The sequence below is a fragment of the Eubalaena glacialis genome, chromosome 16 (assembly GCF_028564815.1).
Source record: "Eubalaena glacialis isolate mEubGla1 chromosome 16, mEubGla1.1.hap2.+ XY, whole genome shotgun sequence".
Classification (NCBI taxonomy): Eukaryota; Metazoa; Chordata; class Mammalia; order Artiodactyla; family Balaenidae; genus Eubalaena; species Eubalaena glacialis.
In genome coordinates this window covers 9,368,554-9,389,575 of record NC_083731.1, presented here as the reverse complement: position 1 = coordinate 9,389,575, position 21,022 = coordinate 9,368,554, and the positions used below count along the sequence as shown (strand labels likewise).

The window sequence follows — 21,022 nt, the reverse complement described above, 5'->3', positions numbered from 1 at the left end:
TGATTCACTTTTATAAAAAACTAGACAATCCCTAAATGTTTGAAAATTAAACAAGCACTTCTAAATAATCATGAGTAAAAGAAGAAATCACAATGGGAATTAGAAAATATTTTACTAAAAGGAAAATTAAAATATAACACAGCACAACTTGTGCAATACAGCTAAAGGTAAATGCTTACAGGTCCATGTTTACAGATAAATTTATAGTCTTAAATGTATATTTAAATACCTTAAAGCCTTAATGAACTTATAATTTATACCCTCAAGAAGTTAAAACAGCAAATTTAATCTATAGAAAATAGAAGGAAATAAGGTTAAGAACAGAAGTTAATGAAACAAAAAAGATACAATAGAAAAAAATCAACTAATTCCAAAGTGTCTTCTTTTAAAAAGACTAATAAAATATAATACATGTCAACAAAATGGGTATTTTGTATGTGCAAGTCCTATGTATTTGAGAAAAAAGACACGAATTATCAATATCAGGATAAAGGGAGACATTGCTACCGATGTTATAAACGACTCCCAGAGATAATATTAATAAATTTTCAAACGTAATGTGAAGTAAAAGAAGGCAGACACAAAAAGCACATGCTGTATATTTTTATAAAGTTTTGAAACAGTGAAAACTAATATATTGTGTTAGAAGTCAAGATACTGCGTATGGAGAACCAAATCGCTGAGCCTGTCACCTGTGTTCCAGGAGCTGAACCAGAAATGTCGTCCTCAGCCATGCCAGATGTACCTGTCCCACTCACCAATTTGAAGTTTCAATATACTAAGATCTTCATAAACAATGAATGGCATAGTTCAGTGAGTGGCAAGAAATTTCCGGTCTTTAATCCTGCAACTGAGGAGAAACTGTGCGAGGTAGAAGAAGGAGATAAGGAGGATGTTGACAAAGCAGTAAAGGCCGCAAGACAGTCTTTTCAGATTGGCTCTCCATGGCGTACTATGGATGCTTCAGAGAGAGGACGGCTAATAAACAAGTTGGCTGATTTAATCGAAAGAGATCGTCTGCTCCTGGCAACGATGGAGTCAATGAATGGTGGAAAACTATTTTCCAATGCATATCTGATGGATTTAGGAGGCTGTATAAAAACATTACGCTACTGTGCAGGCTGGGCTGACAAGATCCAGGGCCGCACGATACCCATTGATGGAAACTTTTTTACTTATACAAGAAATGAGCCTATTGGTGTGTGTGGCCAAATCATTCCTTGGAATTTCCCATTGGTCATGCTCATTTGGAAGATAGGGCCTGCCCTCAGCTGCGGAAACACAGTGGTTGTGAAACCAGCAGAGCAAACCCCTCTGACTGCTCTTCACATGGCATCTTTAATAAAAGAGGCAGGGTTTCCTCCTGGAGTAGTGAATATTGTCCCTGGTTACGGGCCTACTGCAGGGGCGGCCATTTCTTCTCACATGGATGTAGACAAAGTGGCCTTCACAGGATCAACACAGGTTGGCAAAATGATCAAAGAAGCTGCTGGGAAAAGCAATCTGAAGAGGGTGACCCTGGAACTCGGAGGAAAAAGTCCTTGCATTGTGTTTGCTGATGCCGACCTGGACAGTGCTGTTGCATTTGCACACCATGGGGTATTCTACCACCAGGGCCAATGTTGTATAGCTGCATCCCGGCTCTTTGTAGAAGAATCCATTTATGATGAGTTTGTTCGAAAGAGTGTTGAGCAGGCTAGAAAGTATGTTCTTGGAATTCCTCTAACCCCAGGCGTCAGTCAAGGCCCTCAGATTGATAAGGAACAATATGAAAAAATACTTGACCTCATTGAAAGTGGGAAGAAGGAAGGGGCCAAACTGGAGTGTGGCGGAGGTCCATGGGGGAATAAAGGCTACTTTATCCAGCCCACAGTTTTCTCTAATGTTACTGATGAGATGCGCATTGCCAAAGAGGAGATATTTGGACCAGTGCAGCAAATCATGAAGTTTAAATCTTTAGATGATGTAATCAAGAGAGCAAACAATACTTTCTATGGCTTATCAGCAGGAATTTTTACCAAAGACATTGATAAAGCCATCACAGTCTCCTCTGCTCTGCAGGCCGGGACAGTGTGGGTTAACTGCTATAGTGTGGTATCTGCCCAGTGCCCCTTTGGTGGATTCAAGATGTCTGGAAATGGTCGAGAACTTGGAGAATATGGTCTCCATGAATACACAGAGGTCAAGACGGTCACAATCAAAATTTCTCAGAAGAACTCATAAACTACAGGAGTGCAGAGATGACTCCTCAATGGCTAAGCACCTCCTTCAGTGGCTAATATATCATAGTGGGTTTTAAATGCAAAATTGTTCTTTCTTTCATTTTTTAAACATGAGCTAATCATATTAGCATTAATACTACACGTAGAAAACTTGATATGTAGCTTATTCTGAAGGAATCATCTGCCTTCTGATATGTGACACCCAAGTCCTACCCATAATGAAAATGATGGATTTGGATGCACAATCTCTCTAGCTCTGTAACAGTCATGTGCTTTTCTTTGTAGCTACTTGTCTAGGATAAACATTTTATGAACGAGGACCAGTTATCATTTAGCTTCTTTCCCTTGACCACCCCTTGAAGTACTTACCATACCTGTTAACTGCAGACTAGATGTGCTCTGTTCCCCGTAGTTGTGAAACCCTTGGAGTTTGTTGAAATGTTTTCTAGAACGTCATGTCTGCTTGTCAAATGAAGTAATGCCTGAAATACTTAGATGTAATCTAAACATAAAGCTTAATAAAAACAACCTTGCATGAAAAAAAAAAAAAAAAATACTGCGTATGTTTAGGGTTTACTGATTGGAAAGGCACATGGATGGGATTTCTGGAGCATTGCTTTATTCTTGATCCAAGTGACCTTTATACAAGAGTATTCACCTTGTGAAAATTCATTGAGTTGCATGTGATTTGTGCACTTCTCAATGTGCATGTTATACTTCAATAAAATACTTATTTTAAAATTGAGATACCATTTTGAATGTAAAAACTGCTATAAAATTTATGAAATAGAATTAGATGACATACATATCATCTTCAATCTAAAGGTCATTAAATAAGCCTTTGGAAGTGTTTCACTCTAGGGATTTCTAATGTCTTCTTCTGTAGTATTATATGAGACATACTGAGAGGATTCTCTAATCAACAGAAAAACAAATGTGTTTTTGAAAAACAAAAGCTTAAGATGGACGAAAAGAAGAATCATAGTGTTTCGCAAAAGTTGGGGAAGAACATTTATTCTGTTGGATTGTCTCCTGGATTTTACAGTCTTGCAAAATTCATGAAGCAATAAAAGTGAAGAAAACGTTTCTGAAAAAAAAGTGGAGTGGAATTGCCCATAATTAAATAGAAGCAGGTAAGAGAAAGAAGAGATGGGAGAAGATGAACTAAAGCCACAATTCTTAACATCCCCCTCTGACTTCCCAATGGGTAACTTCCAACCCTGGTTAGGAAGAATGTTCTCAAAACTTGCAGTTGTTCCCTAGTTGCTAAGAAGATTCTCCGTACATTTTTCTTATTCATTATGAAGAAACTTCAGGGGAGAAGGCAGCTGTATGATAAAGGAGCAGCCCTCACAGTAGAAATCCAAAAATACAGGGTTTTAATCCTACTACTTGTATAGTATAGGAGTATAGTATAGTATATAGTATAGTATAGTATACTATACAGTATAGTATAGACTATATCATCCAGGAAAAATTACTAATATCCATAAGTTTCCATTGTTTCACTTAAAATTAGGCATGATGTTGTCTACTTTGAAGAGTGTTTATGAGTTTCAATGTAGATAATGGTAAAGTTTGATGAGCTAAGATATTGGTTGCCTTATATTTATTATACTTGCAACAACAGGAGTATCTCAGGTTTATCAGTTTAGCAACACCCTTAAATTACCCAAGGCAACAAATGCTTAAAGAGGACCAGACACTTACAGCCACTCTGCCAGCAGAATACCTGTAAGAGAGTACAAAGTCTCAACCTTAAGGATTCTGCTTGCTGACTGAACCTTCTACATTTAGAGGGCTTTCTCTCTCTCTCACTCTCTTTATATTATCTCTTCTGTCTTTCTGTTCTGTCCTCATTTTTAGCTTCCTGATGGTAATTGTTTAAATTTAAGGCTTTCTTTATGGTGTACAGATGTATTTGAATTAATAGGGTTCATATATTTCTTAAGAATAAACCCAACAGACAAGTATTACAAATTCCATTTTTTATTATGTAGTTTCTTAGCTGCAACTTGAAATCCAATAGTAGGATATGCATGAAACAAGATGCTTGCAGCCAATATTGATACAGCAGCTATTAAACCAGTATGTTTAATCAAACCACTCATGTAGAATGCACTCTTTAAATGGAATCACCTTGGATACAAGTGCTAATAACCACAGAATAACCAGCTCCCTGAAGAACAAAGGAATCTTCTTGACTTATAATTATTTTCTTCACTAGGAAAATTACTATTTACTGAGATTTTTACCAAAGAATGTTTTTTTTGCTCTTCCACTCTGTCATGGTTTTTGAGAATCTTGAAGTTTCACCGGCTGATTGCTAATCAGAAACGCATTAGTCTAACCTACTTTCAAAACCAGCACTTTTGATACAAATCCAATAGCTTTAGTCCTATGTTTGACTAATTCAACTTCTTAAAATTGAGAACTTCACTGATTTAGTGTTTCTCCCTCTCCTCCAAAGAAAGCTTGCTGCCGCCATCAATTCCAAGTGGTTACCATCCAATGGTCTTATTTTTTCTAGTCCGTCCAATGCTACCATGTAGATTACTTTTTCCAGTTTTCTGTTTGTTTGTCTTTTCTTTCTCATTCTCTGTAAAGCGTTCTAGTTGCTATTTAGGGACATGGTATGCTGCTCTTGATGAATGTGTTCAATATTACGTAAAGGACTTAAAATGGAAGATTGAAATTCCTATGGGCGCCATAACATCCATTTAAGTTGCAGATCATGGTTGTGGGGGGTGTGTGTGTGTGTGTGTGAATTTATTTTAGTTACACCTTTTTTCTTCCAAGCTTGTCATTGTTTCCATATTTCTTAATTGAAACTTCATTCTTCTCAAATGGGTTTTGGCTTAGTACCTAGTGTGACTGGGTTTTATCTGTCAAAGCTCTAAATTAAAAAAAAAATTCTGGGCAAATGTCAACCCCAGAAAAATATAATGAGGTTTGTTAAGGAAAAACAAAAAAAGATGTCTGAAAAAATTGAGTTCTAGAAGTACTGGGAGGCATTAAGCTGACTTGTAGTTGGGACCTGAGTAGGCTTCTTTTAAATTTTCTGTCTTAATAGTCACAAGTGTGAGCACATCAATTTTAAGTGTATGTGTGTGTGTGTATATATATATATATATAAATTTAGAATTGAACATACTTAGTACTTTGTTTTTATGCCTCACGTGATATCTGCATCACATACCATGCTTCACGTTAATCTTTTATTTACACACAGACACACACATACACACAACATATTTTCTCTCTCTTTCTCTCACAATCAAACAAAAAGAGAAAGAGAAAAGGAGGAAGGGAGGAGGCGTAGCTGCAACTGTCTCAAACTGGAACAACAGATAAGATTGTAAATGTTTGGATTATAAGAGGCAAAATAAATATAAGATACACGGATAATTAACCAATTATCTTCAGGCTATATTTAGTGAACAGCCAACAGGAAGCATGGGGCCAAAGCAATTGGGAAAGCACATGGGGTGGGGAAGTGTGAGGGGCTGGGATTCTGGGGCAGGGAGACAGACACTGAGAACAGACCATTGAAAGGACAATTCTGCTCTGTAGGTGGCCTTTTAATGTAAATATAATCCCTGTGGCAAAGGAACATAGCTCTGTCTTGATTTTCTAAGGCCTACTATTGGGAGTTTGGGATTGACATGTACACACTGCTATATTTAAAATAGATAACCAACAAGGACTTACTGTATAGCACAGGGAACTCTGCTCAATACTCTGTAATAACCTAAATGGGAAAAGAATTTGGAAAAGAATAGATACATGTATATGTAAAATTTTTTTTTAATTTTAAAAACAGGTATTCATGCACCCCAATGCTCAGTGCAGCACTATTTGCAATAGCCAGGACATGGAAGCAACCTTGTCCATCAACAGAGGAATGTCCATCAGCAGAGGAATGGATAAAGAAGACGTGATACATATATACAATGGAATATTACTCAGCCATCAAAAAGAGTGAAATAATGAATGCCATTTGCAGCAACATGGATGGACCTAGAGATTGTCATACTGAGTGAAGTAAGTCAGACACAGAAAGACAAATATATGATATAGCTTATATGTGGAATCTAAAAAATAAAGGGTACAAATGACCTTATTTACAAAACAGAAGTAGAGTCACAGATATAGAGAACAGACTTATAGTTACCAGGGGGAAAGTGGGGGAGGGATAAATTGGGGGATTGGGATTGACATATACACACTACTCCATATAAAATAGATAACTAATAAGAACCTGCTGTATAGCACAGGGAACTCTACTCAATACTCTGTAATGACCTATATGGGAAAAGAATCTAAAAAAAAAAAGAGTGGATATACGTATATGCATAACTGATTCACTTTGCTATACACCTGAAACTAACCCAACATTGTAAACCAACTCTACTCCAATAAAAATTTTTCAAAAACGGTATTCTTCCAAATCACCTTGCCTGGCCTGCTCCTTGCACAGAGGTCTCTGCATTATCAATAGAGTTTGCTCAGCCAGAAAGAGGCAGAGTGAGGCCCCGAGGCCCCAGTGTCTGAGTCCACACTCTCCCCATTACCGACCACACCACGGAGAGGGGTGTGATGTGAGGAGCCTGGGGCTGTATACTGGTGGTGGTAAACATAGTGATGCGAGTGAATGAGAGAGGCAGTGCAGGGGAGATTTGGGGGATTTCCTTGCGTTCACTTTTTAAGAAAAACATCTATGGGCCTACCTCAGAAGACAACAAAGGGCATTGTGCAGGGGGTAAAAGAAAAAAAGTCACAGCAGTAAGATGCCAGCCAACTATGATGACATATTGCAAGGTGCTGTGTTTCCTTTTGAAAAAGTGAACAAATAGGAATATTTATGGTATAATTCATGAACTGAGGGAGATTGTTGAAATAATCCCTGGCTGCTACTATCTCAGGGCAAAAGAAAAACCCATGCAGATATGAAAAGTTTACCTCTAGGCTGAGATGTTGGTGCAGATGTTGCCAAAAAGTGCTTATTATTGTATTCTAAGTCTCAGTTTCACTTGACCCTACAACAATGAACCATCCAGAGACTAAAATGATAACAGTCATGGGAATATCTGGATAGCAGGGACATTTCTAACGATAAAAATTGCATCAGCTCAGCAGCAGTCGCAGGGGAAGAGGAAACCTCTGCTTATTAACTGCATATTCTTGACACTTCAGCAACTTTTATTACTTTTACAACTTTCCAAAATGCAAAGGCTTTGGGATGAAAAATATAAAAGTCTGATATACATAAAATACTCCAAACCTTACAGGAAAACTTCATCATCGCCACACCATCTGGGATAGCTTACTCCAAAAGGAAAGTCTAAGAGATTATGGAATGAACCCATTACAGCTCTGCCTTTCTCTTCAGCTTGGTGCCCGTCGTCCCAAGCATTGGAGAGAAATGGAAAAGTGGAGACAGAGCTGGGACACACTTCTGAGCGAGGACGTTATCCTGTGTGGAACGTCCCTAGTCACAGCGGCTGCTGGAGCACCCAGGAGACAACACGTAAAACTGGTAAGAATGATTAGGGGCAAACACTGTGGCTGACAGTCTAGCCCATCCCAGGGACGGATCCAGAAAGATACTGGAATATAATGCTGAATTCTATTATTATTTAAGATCCACTGTGTTCATTCTAAAAATGTTCACCCTGTATCAGTCAGATCGGCATTCAAATACTACTTCTGCCAAGTACGAGTCTGTGGCAAAATTACTTCACTTTCTCTCATCCGTGAAAATAAAAATAATGCTCCCTATTTCCTGCGATTGGAAGAAGTAAGAGATAAGATATACAATGCCTCTCATCCTAGCAGGTTCAGTGAAGATGTTTGATTACTTTCCCTACATTCTCCTTTAATGTGTCAGGCATGAAGCCAAGACAGATCCTTCTGTATTGCATAGATTTGTCCAACCTCTGCATCCCTCCATTCAAGTCCGACCCCAACCCCAGAGAGAAGGTCTTCTCTACGGCAGATGTGTTCAGTCTTCTCTACAGCAAGGTTGGCCTCAGCATGAAAACAGCAGTGATCTCATTTGCTGGAATAAGGATGAGGTAATTATTGAACAATCGAAGCCACAGAAATGATTAAGGTGCTGGTGGCATTTACTTATGCAGAAACATTAATAGAGTTAAACAATTGTAAGCTGGCCAAATGGTAAGGAGGATAAAAAGCCGTGAACAAATATTTAAAGGGCATAATGTAACTCAGGCTAGGCAGGAATTATTTACAGAAATTTAAAGAGCTACAATGAGGCATGTGGTAGATAAAAAGACATCAGGCAATGAGATTCTATTTTCAAGACCCTTTCAAAATGGAGAGAATTGCTGGATTCTGGAGAAAACAATTGTCCATCAAACATTCAAGATTTCCCTGCAAAAAGATAACATATTCATGTAGTAGCCACTGAACCCAGAAGTTACATATCCCCCTGGAGAAACTAACAAGAAGAGATAATAGAACTCTGTCTATAAAATTATTCCTAAACTCTAATTGCCAAAACTTCACCATTTCCCATACCTTAGATGTCCTCTGTCATTCTAACAGGATATTTTAAAAAATCAAAAATGCAAATGTAAAAAAAGTTACCTTAACTTTGTCACCAGAGCTAATAATTATGTATCTATTTTTAATAGAGAGATACATAAGAGAACATATTAGCATTACTTGAAATCAAATATTATCAGTGAAAACATTCCACATACAGAAAATAAATTTTGTTAAATAGCCATCTTACATTTAGGACTGTTTCCTTCTATACAGTGCTTGAATTCGAGTGATGTTGAGTGATTTTAGTTTGCCAATTATTATTGACTATGCTAGCAATGAAAGAGTTTGAAAAAAGAGTGATTACCTAGTCACAAACCTATATTTGACAATAAAGACAAAAATTTTAAAAACTAACTAACTCTTAGAAAGACCATTCAAATTCTTCTCTATATTTTGTAGAGGCAAGTCACTCAGGCCCAATACAAATGCATGTGATGAAAAGGATCTTCTCCCAAGTAAGAAAACACCATTGCCTTCTAGTGGTACCTGAGGACCAACTGAGTACCAACAGTGTCTGGCAGGCCATCACGGGGCATGTTGGCGATAGTTAACACATTAACATATTTAGAAATCCAAATATGTCATAACTATGAAAAGATGATCACATGAATGGCTTTAGTGGTGTAAATGGCATGTTAAAAGTATTTTGATGCTAACTTTATCCACATTATAGTGAAAAATACAAATTTATTGTGTAAGTTGAATTCCAAATGCTGTACCAGTAGGATAAGGACTGAGAAGAAACCCTTGGATTTGACCACTTGCAGGTCCTTGGTGACCTTGACAAGAGCAGCTTATTGGTGGGGACAGAAACCTGATAAGAAAGGGTTCAAGACAGAGTGGGAAGAGGGAAACTGGAGATTTCTTTTTCAAGAAGTTTTGCCAATAAAAGATAATTGGTTTAATAACAAGAGAGGAATGCATAATCAAGAGGAGATAAACTTTTTTTTTTTTTTTAATTAATTTTTATTGGAGTATAGTTGCTTTACAATGTTGTGTTAGTTTCTGCTCTACAGTAAAGTGAATCAGCTATACGTATACATATACCCCCTCTTTTGTGGATTTCCTTCCCATTTAGGTCAGCACAGAGCATTGAGTAGAGTTCCCTGTGTTCTACAGTAGGTTCTCGTTAGTTATCTTTTTTTTTTTTTTTTAAAACATCTTTATTGAAGTATAATTGCTTTACAATGGTGTGCTAGCTTCTGCTTTACAACAAAGTGAATCAGTTACACATATACATATGTTGCCATATCTCTTCCCTCTTGCATCTCCCTCCCTCCCACCCTCCCTATCCCACCCCTCTAGGTGGTCACAAAGCACCGAGCTGATCTCCCTGTGCTATGCGGCTGCTTCCCACTAGTTATCTATTTTACATTTGGTAGTGTATATATGTCCATGACACTCTCTCACCCTGTCACATCTCACCCCTCCCCCTCCCCATATCCTCAAGTCCATTCTCTAGTAGGTCTGTGTCTTTATTCCCATCTTGCCACTAGGTTCTTCATGACCTCTTTTTTTTTTTTTTTTTTTTCCCTTAGATTCCATATATATGTGTTAGCATACTGTATTTCTTTTTCTCTTTCTGACTTACTTCACTCTGTATGACAGACTCTAACTCCATCCACCTCATTACAAACACCTCCATTTCATTTCTTTTTATGGCTGAGTAATATTCCATTGTATATATGTGCCACATCTTCTTTATCCATTCATCTGATGATGGACACCTAGGTTGCTTCCATGTCCTGGCTATTGTAAACAGAGCTGCAATGAATATTTTGGTACATGACTCTTTCTGAATTATGGTTTTCTCAGGGTATATGCCCAGTAGTGGGATTGCTGGGTCATATGGTAGTTCTATTTTTAGTTTTTTAAGGAACCTCCATACTGTTCTCCATAGTGGCTGTATCAATTTACATTCCCACCAACAGTGCAAGAGTGTTCCCTTTTCTCCACACCCTCTCCAGCATTTATTGTTTCTAGATTTTTTGATGATGGCCATTCTGACCGGTGTGAGATGATACCTCATTGTAGTTTTGATTTGCATTTCTCTAATGATTAATGATGTTGAGCATTCTTTCATGTGTCTGTTGGCAATCTGTATCTCTTCTTTGGAAAAATGTCTATTTAGGTCTTCTGCCCATTTTTGGATTGGGTTGTTTGTTTTTTTGTTATTGAGCTGCATGAGCTGCTTGTAAATCTTGGAGATTAATCCTTTGTCCGTTGCTTCATTTGCAAATATTTTCTCCCATTCTGAGGGTTGTCTTTTGGTCTTGTTTATGGTTTCCTTTGCTGTGCAAAAGCTTTTAAGTTTCATTAGGTCCCATTTGTTTATTTGTGTTTTTATTTCCATTTCTCTAGGACCTGGGTCAAAAAGGATCTTGCTGTGACTTATGTCATACAGTGTTCTGCCTATGTTTTCCTCGAAGAGTTTGATAGTGTCTGGCCTTACACTTAGGTCTTTAATCCATTTTGAGTTTATTTTTGTGTATGGTGTTAGGGAGTGTTCTAATTTCATACTTTTACATGTACCTGTCCAATTTTCCCAGCACCACTTATTGAAGAGGCTGTCTTTTCTCCACTGTATATGCTTGCCTCCTTTATCAAAGATAAGGTGACCATATGTGCGTGGGCTTATCTCTGGGCTTTCTATCCTGTTCCATTGATCTATATTTCTGTTTTTGTGCCAGTACCAAACTGTCTGGATTACTGTAGCTTTGTAATATAGTCTGAAGTCAGGGCGCCTGATTCCTCCAGCTCCATTTTTCGTTCTCAAGATTGCTTTGGCTATTCGGGGTCTTTTGTGTTTCCATACAAATTGTGAAATTTTTTGTTCTAGTTCTGTGAAAAATGCCAGTGGTAGTTTGATAGGGATTGCATTGAATCTGTAGATTGCTTTGGGTAGCAGAGTCATTTTCACAATGTTTATTCTTCCAATCCAAGAACATGGTATATCTCTCCATCTATTTGTATCATCTTTAATTTCTTTCATCAGTGTCCTATAATTTTCTGCATACAGGTCTTTTGTCTCCTTAGGTAGGTTTATTCCTAGGTATTTTATTCTTTTTGTTGCAATGGTAAACGGGAGTGTTTTCTTAATTTCACTTTCAGATTTTTCATCATTAGTATACAGGAATGCAAGAGATTTCTGTGCATTAATTTTGTATCCTGCTACTTTACCAAATTCATTGATTAGCTCTAGTAGTTTTCTGGTAGCATCTTTTGGATTCTCTATGTATAGTAACATGTCATCTGCAAACAGTGACAGCTTTACTTCTTCTTTTCCGATTTGGATTCCTTTTATTTCTTTTTCGTCTCTGATTGCTGTGGCTAACACTTCCAAAACTATGTTGAATAATAGTGGTGAGAGTGGGCAACCTTGTCTTGTTCCTGATCTTAGTGGAAATAGTTTCAGTTTTTCACCATTGAGGACAATGTTGGCTGTGGGTTTGTCATATACGGCCTTTATTATGTTGAGGAAAGTTCCCTCTATGCCTACTTTCTGCAGGACTTTTATCATAAATGGGTGTTGAATTTTGTCGAAAGCTTTCTCTGCATCTATTGAGATGATCATATGGTTTTTCTCCTTCAATTTGTTAATATGATGTATCACGTTGATTGATTTGCGTATATTGAAGAATCCTTGCATTCCTGGAATAAACCCCACTTGATCATGGTGTATGATCCTTTTAATGTGCTGTTGGATTCTGTTTGCTAGTATTTTGTTGAGGATTTTTGCATCTATGTTCATCAGTGATATTGGCCTGTAGTTTTCTTTCTTTGTGACATCTTTGCCTGGTTTTGGTATCAGGGTGATGGTGGCCTCGTAGAATGAGTTGGGGAGTGTTCCTCCCTCTGCAATATTTTGGAAGAGTTTGAGAAGGATAGGTGTTAGCTCTTCTCTAAATGTTTGATAGAATTCGCCTGTGAAGCCATCTGGTCCTGGGCTTTTGTGTGTTGGAAGATTTTTAATCACAGTTTCAATTTCAGTGCTTGTGATTGGTCTGTTCATATTTTCTATTTCTTCCTGGTTCAGTCTCGGCAGGTTGTGCATTTCTAAGAATCTGTCCATTTCTTCCAGGTTGTCCATTTTATTAGCATAGAGTTGCTTGTAGCAATCTCTTATGATCGTTTGTATTTCTGCAGTGTCAGTGGTTACTTCTCCTGGAGATTAACTTTTAAGATGAGCTATATTACGGCAGATTTATATGCTGATGAGAATAATACAGCAGGATATAGACATTATATGATGCAGAAGAGAAAGGGAAATATTGGATTGATATCCCTGAGTAGGGGAAACGATCTGTTCCTCAATTTGTAGAGGTCTTGACCTTAAATAGGAGCACTAAGAGTTCATTCCCAAGTTCAGCAGGGAAAAGGGGAAAGTGGATAGATCTGCAGATAGGTTTGCAAAAGCAGTTGTGGAGTATATGGAAATTTATTTTTGATAATTTCTGTTTTCTCAGAAAAATAGAAGTAAGAACATAGTTGACAGTGGGGATGGGGGAGGAGGTATAGATGTCTGAAGAGAAAGAAGATAAGAAATATAATCTATTTAAGTGGAAATAGATTTTTAAAAAAATGGGGCTTCCCTGGTGGCGCAGTGGTTGAGAGTCTGCCTGCCAATGCAGGGGACACGGGTTCGAGCCCTGGTCTGGGAAGATCCCACATGCCGCGGAGCAACTGGGCCCGTGGGCCACAACTACTGAGCCTGCGCGTCTGGAGCCTGTGCTCCGCAACAAGAGAGGCCGCGATAGTGAGAGGCCCGCGCACCGCGATGAAGAGTGGCCCCCGCTCGCCGCAACTAGAGAAAGCCCTTGCACAGAAACGAAGACCCAACACAGCCAAAAATAAATAAATAAATAAATAAATAAATAAATTTATTAAAAAAAAAAAAATGTACCAAGGGCCCACTTGATGTTACTGACTATGAATTTAAAGTAGAACCAATCCATGCATATGTGTGTTTTTCTTCAGGCAAGATCAGCTGTGTAGGTGCAGGCACAAAGTAGGTGGGCAGCTGGATTAACCAGTTAGTTTTACCACGTAAGCAAAGTAAGAAGAAAAGAAGAGTCAGATAAGCCAATAAAATATCTAAATAACACATAACTAGATTTGTAAGGCTGCCCCAGAAATAAACATTCATCCATGTGCAATCTCTATAAAGTACATAATACAATTTAAGAACAACTTAGCCTTGACTACATTACATTTTTCTGGTACTGGTATTAAGAATAAGATCTAAGAACTCATTAGAAAAAGACTATGAACCAATGTGTTAACTCAAAAGCAGCATAAAACATACATTATCTAGATTTCTAACAATCTACAATTTTTATGATTGATTTGTGACTCTATAACCTTGTTGGTTTGCTTCAGTTTATCATGTACAATAAAGCCAATAAAGCATGTAACCAACAAGGCTTCCTAACAGAAGTAAGAAATGTTGAAAATATATAATCTAAGAAAATTAATGAAAAATTAATGAAAGACCTACTATGAAAGTCACTACATGCTCATGAAAGCCCTCCAAATTAATCCTTTTCAGAATTTCAGGTCAATGCTGCAATTCGTTAGGAAGATAACATCAAACATGTGTCACCTCCAAACACTTGTTGGAAAACCAAAGCTACATTCCTATGTCAAAAATGGCTTGGTAAAATACAGCATTTATTTATTTACTGTCCCTTTCCCCAAATCCCACAAAGAAGTCTCTAATTCCAGGCAAACTTTCCTACACCCTCAATTGTAAAGAGTAAATAACACATTATTACATGCATCCAATCAACAGATATATATGGTGAGCATCTACTATGTGCCTTGAAATAATGTGTCTTCCATTAATGTTGATGTCATGAAGAATTGAGAGTGTAAAGTAGTGAGAAGAATAGAGGACTGAAGGACCAATTTGCTCTTGAATTCTGGTTTTATCACTTGCTACGTGTAAGTCTTTTGGCAAAACTCAAATTTTTTGAGCATTAGTTTCCTTTGCTATGAAATGGTGATGAATCTCAACTAATTGAAGTAATGAAATAAAATATGTGGCAATTCAGAATTGGCACTGGTTAAGAGTAGGGACCCTGGAGTCAGCCTGGAACCTGGCTTTTAAAACCAGCTCCACTCTTTAATGCTATGTAAACTTGAACAAGTTACTCATTCTTTTCTTTGGTTTTTAGATACCTTATTTATAAAATGGATAGATGGGTAATATTTTAGTGTATCATCAATTAATGCATAATGTAGCATACCTACTACATAGGCTTGTTGTGAGGATGAAACAGTACTCAAGGGCACAGTGCCTGAGTCAATTATAGCCATTGCCATGTGCACACTGATCTCAAATGCCAATCTATACCGCTGTTACTTGTAAATCCTGAGAAATACAGGATTTTTCATTCATTCAGTAAATGCTGTGGAGTGTTAGCTATATGCCAGGCACTGGTGAGACACTGACTTTTAAGTGGCCGTCCCCCATCATCATACCATATGGGTCCCTATTAAACCTGATACCAAAGAACTATAAAAGCACAGGGTGAAACGCATATTCCACAAAAAATATTCCACACAATACAGCTTTATGAAAATAACCTTTTCTTTCCTGAATGACTAAGTGGTAACTATCATAAAATGGTTTTTATAAAAGGTGGCTAGATTCCTACTACCATGCCCTACTGCTAGCCTTCACCCCCAGGAAACAGTGAATGGTGATATATTCATTATTAGATAAAATCACTAAATTATAGTAATTTCTTAAAATGAATGCTGGAATCATTATAGATAAAATTACTAAATTAGTTTTCTGTTCATGTCAACACAGTGCAGTTGACTTTAAATTGCATCAACCCCCCTAAAATGGTCTCTTATAGGTTTGAGTTTACCATTATGTTTTTGGTTTTTGTTTGTTTTTTTGTTTGTTTTTAGCCCTTGAGTGCCAAAATGACAATATTTAAAACATCACACACAATTTGTATTATCTAAATATCATAGCCCTTTGTGGCTAAAATTTCTCACCATTTGGAGAGAAATTAATATACAGTTTACCTAGAAAGAAACCTAGATTTTGGAACTAAGTGATAAATCAGATTGAAAAATACTTCATCTACCTTTCCCTTTCAATTTCTGCCATTATTTTAAAATTAAGTAAATAAAATTTAGAAGATATCATTTTACATTGAAGAGAGGGGAGGTTTCTGTCTATTTTAAAATAATTTTCTTATAGTAACATTATATAGACTAAAATTATTAACAGACAAACAGAATTTAGGAGGTAAATGTAGAAGAGCTGTACTAATAATTATACTAATTTGAAATATAAAGTGAAATCTGTAACTGATAACGGTAACCTACTGGGGGGTTTGAGAGGAATTGTTGCTTCCGAACTCTTATATAAAGAAATGTCAAAGGATTTCTTCACCAGTTAATAGTACTGACCATTTTCTCAATATATGTAAACTCAACTCAATCAATGAATCTAACTTAACCCAAAGCAAACCATCTTACTTAACCTTACTTGCATCTTACCTGACCTACTATGCTATCTTACACTTTCCATATCCACCACTTAATTTATTGCACCATAGTGGTATTATCCTTTTTCAGAAGCCTATAGCGAATGCAGAATGTTTGAAATCACAACAATTAAGCCACAGAAAAAATATATAAGGAAGCAAGGTCAATGTTTATTAAAAAAATCTTTAAAATTGTTTTATGTACCAAGTCAGTAATATGCCCATAATATCTCTTACTTAGAAACCCTACATTTGACAAAATAGCCCTTGTTAAAAAAATGAGACAGTTCAGATTAGAAAAACTATAATTTTGTCTTGCCTTAATAAAACTAACAAATAATAAAACTCTGATTATCAAAAAGTTAGCAACAGGTATTATCAAAAGATAGGTAGGAAGACTCCCACAGACATCACCCTAAAAAAGTAAAAAAAATACACTTCTGAAAAGAAAAGAAGGATGATCTTTTGGGAGAAAAATACTCTACTCTCTTGTTTTATTTTGACCTAAAGAGCCCAAATAAGCAGGCGGTCTTTGCATTTTCAATGGTGATGGCTCAGAAGCAGTAGCACAAGAATGGTGGACTTTCGATAACTCTTGGCTGTTGATTATTTTCTGAGGGTGAGCATGGCTTTCCTTAAATAGTACCTTGTAAGAAGGAAGACCACTTCTCTTTTATTAGGATAGCTGATGAGTTTCATTATCACAGAGGAACAAATAAATATATATAGGCGTATATATATATTTCTGCCTTTTATACAAAAGAATAAGTTGAAAACAATTTTTATGTAGCTCATTTTACAGTCCTTGTTTCTTATGACATCCTGTAATTTAAGTAAAATGTGTCAGTAAGAAACCCACAAAACTATTGAGTAAACATACATGACACATGATACCGTGGTTCCTATGACAGTAGCCAAAAAAAAAAAAATAGATTTCAAAACATAATTGCATTAGCTATACCAAAGATTTTGAAAGGTTATTATCCTATAAAAATGAAAGATCTTGTTTGGTTTAAAAGCTAATAACAAAAATGCAACACTTTTAGGATAAAATGTTCATATACGTTGTTGCACGTAGGTTCTATTTCAGTTTTCTTTTTTTCTTGTTGAGATTCCAAATAATAAAACTGTTTGCAAATTTTTGGTTTCCTTGTACCTTCTTATTTCTTTAGCTAAATTAACAGATATTCTAAGTATCTCTTTTCATACATTAAGCCTTAGAGTGAGGTTGGTTATATTCTTGCATTCTTGAGAGTAACTCACAAATATGTAGTCACATTCCAACCCCTGAAAAAAGGGATAGATTATATGCGTATATTTAGGGAAAGTAAAAAAGATATAAAATTTTGAAAAGTATATTTACTTCTAAAATGGTCTAGTTAGAGCACTGTGGTTCAGAGACACTTTTTCAGCTTTGGAGATGTTGACATTCCTTATTTCACTTCAATCTGAGGGCAGTGACAAGTACCCAGGGCATGGCAGACACTCTGTCAAGATTTGAGAGCCTGTGAGTGCAGAAAACAGAGACGTTGCTCCCAACTACAATCTACTGAATATGCGTGCGAATTAATTATTATTGGGCATAAACAACAATCATGAGGTATAAAATGGAGAATTATTTTTACTTCTCTGCAATGAGGGAAGACTTCTCAGTGGAGTTGGCACTTTTTTTCAAGCTTTAAGTAATGGGGATAATTTCAACAGGTGAAGAGAGAAGAAAGAAGAATCTATGCATGGAGTGAAGCACAAACAAAAGCACAGGGATTTGAAACCACGTGGTTGAACTTTGTGGGGTTTTTTGTTCTTGTTTTTTAAAGACCAAGTATTTTATTTTATTTTTTAAAGATTTTTTTTTTGATGTGGACCATTTTTAAAGTCTTTATTGAATTTGTTACAATATTGCTTCTGTTTTATGTTTTGGTTTTTTGGCTGTGAGGCAATGTGGGATCTTAGCTCCCCGACCAGGGATCGAACCCGCACCCCCTGCATTGGAAGGCGAAGTCTTAACTACTGGACAGCCAGGGAAGTCCCTGGTTGAACTTTGAATAATGTTTGGAGTCTAAGGAGTTAGAGGAAGAGTAGAGGAAGATGAATCTGGAAAGGTAAGATAAAGTGTGATGCTCACCACGACCACTAAGCCATCTTGCAAATTTCTGTCCTTTACAGATATGAAAGCCATCCTTTTATGGGGGTAGGAGGTGGTCAGAGTTGGGGGGTAAGGTTTGACCAAAAGGGATAAATAAATATGTCATACTCTTTATATTAAATTACTACTTAAAGGAGGATTAAAAAGAAAAAATCCCTACATTTAAGAAATGTATACTACTCTTTCCCAAAAGACAAAATATCGAGCTATTCCTTATTTTGTTGGCAAACATGTCAAATATATTTGTATTTCCTTGTCAAAATGCAAACTGCAGACAACATAGACATAATATAAAACGACAGTGTACTTAAAGTTTCTACACCTCCCTTGCTTCTCCCAACAGGCTAAGGTTATTCCCACCTCAGGGGCTTCACACACATTGTTCTTCAAACCTCTGCATCCTTCTCAGATGTCAGCATTCAACCTGTAGCTCTTGGTGTGGCCCACCCTGCCTACTTGATCTAATTAGGTCCCTCTTCCCACCCCCCCTCACCCCCTCGTAGTTCTCTACCTCAGCCCTCTTTGTGCTTTTTAGGACTTTGACTTTTGTAATTCGTATTAACTTGTTCCTTGCCATATGCAGTGACTTTCTACCCCATGTCTGTAAGCTCCATGATGGAAGGAGATTCGTCTGTTCTTTTCAACACTCCACATATAATACCTGGAACAGGACCTGACATATTACAAAGATTCAATAACTCTTTGTCAAATTAATAATTTTCAAATACAAAGATATATAGAATTGTCATACCTAAAAGTTATATCTCTAAATTAACAAATCAGACTTTTAAAATTTCCTGGGGTCAGTTCTTACGCAGAGTGAGTATAGGAGGAAAAGGAAAATATGCTTAAAAAATGTTTCCTAAAAGAATATTTAATTAAATAATAAAATAATCATGTATAGTTATATTTAATAATATATTGTAAAATCATGTAATTATATATCAATATATGATTTACATAACATAGTTTTAGTATTTCTTTGGCTTAAATTAATAATTAATTCCTTTCTGATACTCAAGGGATATATCTATATTTTTTTCACTAAAGAATATATTTCTTGATATATAAGATATATAAGAAGGATAAAAGGAAAGGTTTTGATGAAATTTCCTTCTAGCTTATCTTCTTTTCCATTCTCCCACCAAAAATAAGGTAGCAAAAGTGACTTCGAATATATCAGTGCAAACTCATGAATGTCAAGAGAACAGTCAGGGTTGCAAATGTTGAAATAGACTATCAGAGAGCTCAGATGCCTTTCTTTATCTGGTAAAAAGTTAAAATTCATCCCCATCTTAAAATTCACAAGTGTAAAGCAAACCCTCCTTCATCACCCGATATGACACAGAACATTTATTGTTCATATTTATAAAATAATCTACTGGTTTATATTTAAAGAATATGCACTAAGTTTTAATCATCATTTATATTAAACAGTCCTATCTAGAAGAAAATATGTTTATTTACTTCAAATAGATGGCAACACTGGAGCTCTACCTGGTGAAAATTGTGTTCTAAAATATAATCAAATGAAATTAGGGGAGAAGCAAATACGTTAAGTCATGATAATGTGAACCTCCATGTGTCAACAATGTTTAAAACAGTTGAGTTGGTCTTATAATACCAAGGTTTGCTGGATCAGTCTCTAGGCTAAAGTGTAAAATTAAAGTCCATTTTTCTTAATAGCTTCTACACTGGTCTGAAAATATTGTCCCCGAAGTCTTCATCATGAAGTTCCTTCTTTTATAGCTATATAATTTATCTACCTTAAAAATTCCATTCTGCTTTTCCTCAGATGTTTGCCTTCTAAGCTTGATTCTAAGAGCAAGTAACTCCAATTTCTAACTGTGACAATGAGCGATTAAAAAAAAAATTTAGTTCTAGTCTTTGTTTAAAGAAGCACTGAAACTTTCGGTCGTAAATCTGCAAATGTGTGGGACACACACACACACACACACATTCACATAGATACACACGTACAGCATATGCTTCTCTCACACATCTTTGGAACAACAGGGAACTTAAAATAAATACAGCTGGGCACCAGGAATATAATGTGCTGGGCAAACATATACTCCTATTAACGTAAATATATTCTTCAGTGTTTCCTGCCGGGCCCACTTAGTAATGAAAAGCAAGCAATCCCCATTTTCCCACAAAACACCCCACATGCTCTCCAAACAACCACCCCTAGCAACTGGATGTGGAGAGGAGCGGAAAGGAACAAAAGGCGCTGGGCTCCAGCTCAGGAGTGAGTCGCCTTCTCAGACCCTGGCATTTTAAAGGCAGTAACAGAAGGTCATGTTGGGCACTAGCTGTTTCTTAAAAAATATGTATAGTAAGGCAACTATTATAGTCATCCGTATGTAGTAACTGCTTCTTTTGCCTCACGTAATTCGCGAGTCCTTGAATCGAAACTACCACGTATGAGGGATGTTTGCCAAACCCCCAATTGGGACTCGTTCTCCGCCCTCTGCGCCCCTCTCCTCACCCCAAGATGCGACCCAAGCGCTTCAGAGTGACCAGTGCTGCCCGCGAAGCAGCCTTCCGGTAAATCTCCACTGAACTGGCTC

The 21,022-nt window shown here is 36.8% G+C and overlaps 2 protein-coding genes across 4 annotated transcripts in view; one reads left to right on the top strand and one right to left on the bottom strand.

Moving 5' to 3' along the window:
• FGF14 (fibroblast growth factor 14) overlaps positions 1-21,022 on the bottom strand; it is a 621,633-nt gene that overhangs the window by 160,625 nt on the left and 439,986 nt on the right. The gene's annotated exons all lie outside the window — the stretch shown is intronic.
• Positions 680-2,753, top strand: LOC133076216 (aldehyde dehydrogenase 1A1-like). Its single transcript, XM_061170731.1, has one exon. The coding sequence runs from the start codon at positions 718-720 to the stop codon at positions 2,221-2,223; it is 1,506 nt and encodes a 501-aa protein (XP_061026714.1). The 5' UTR covers positions 680-717; the 3' UTR covers positions 2,224-2,753.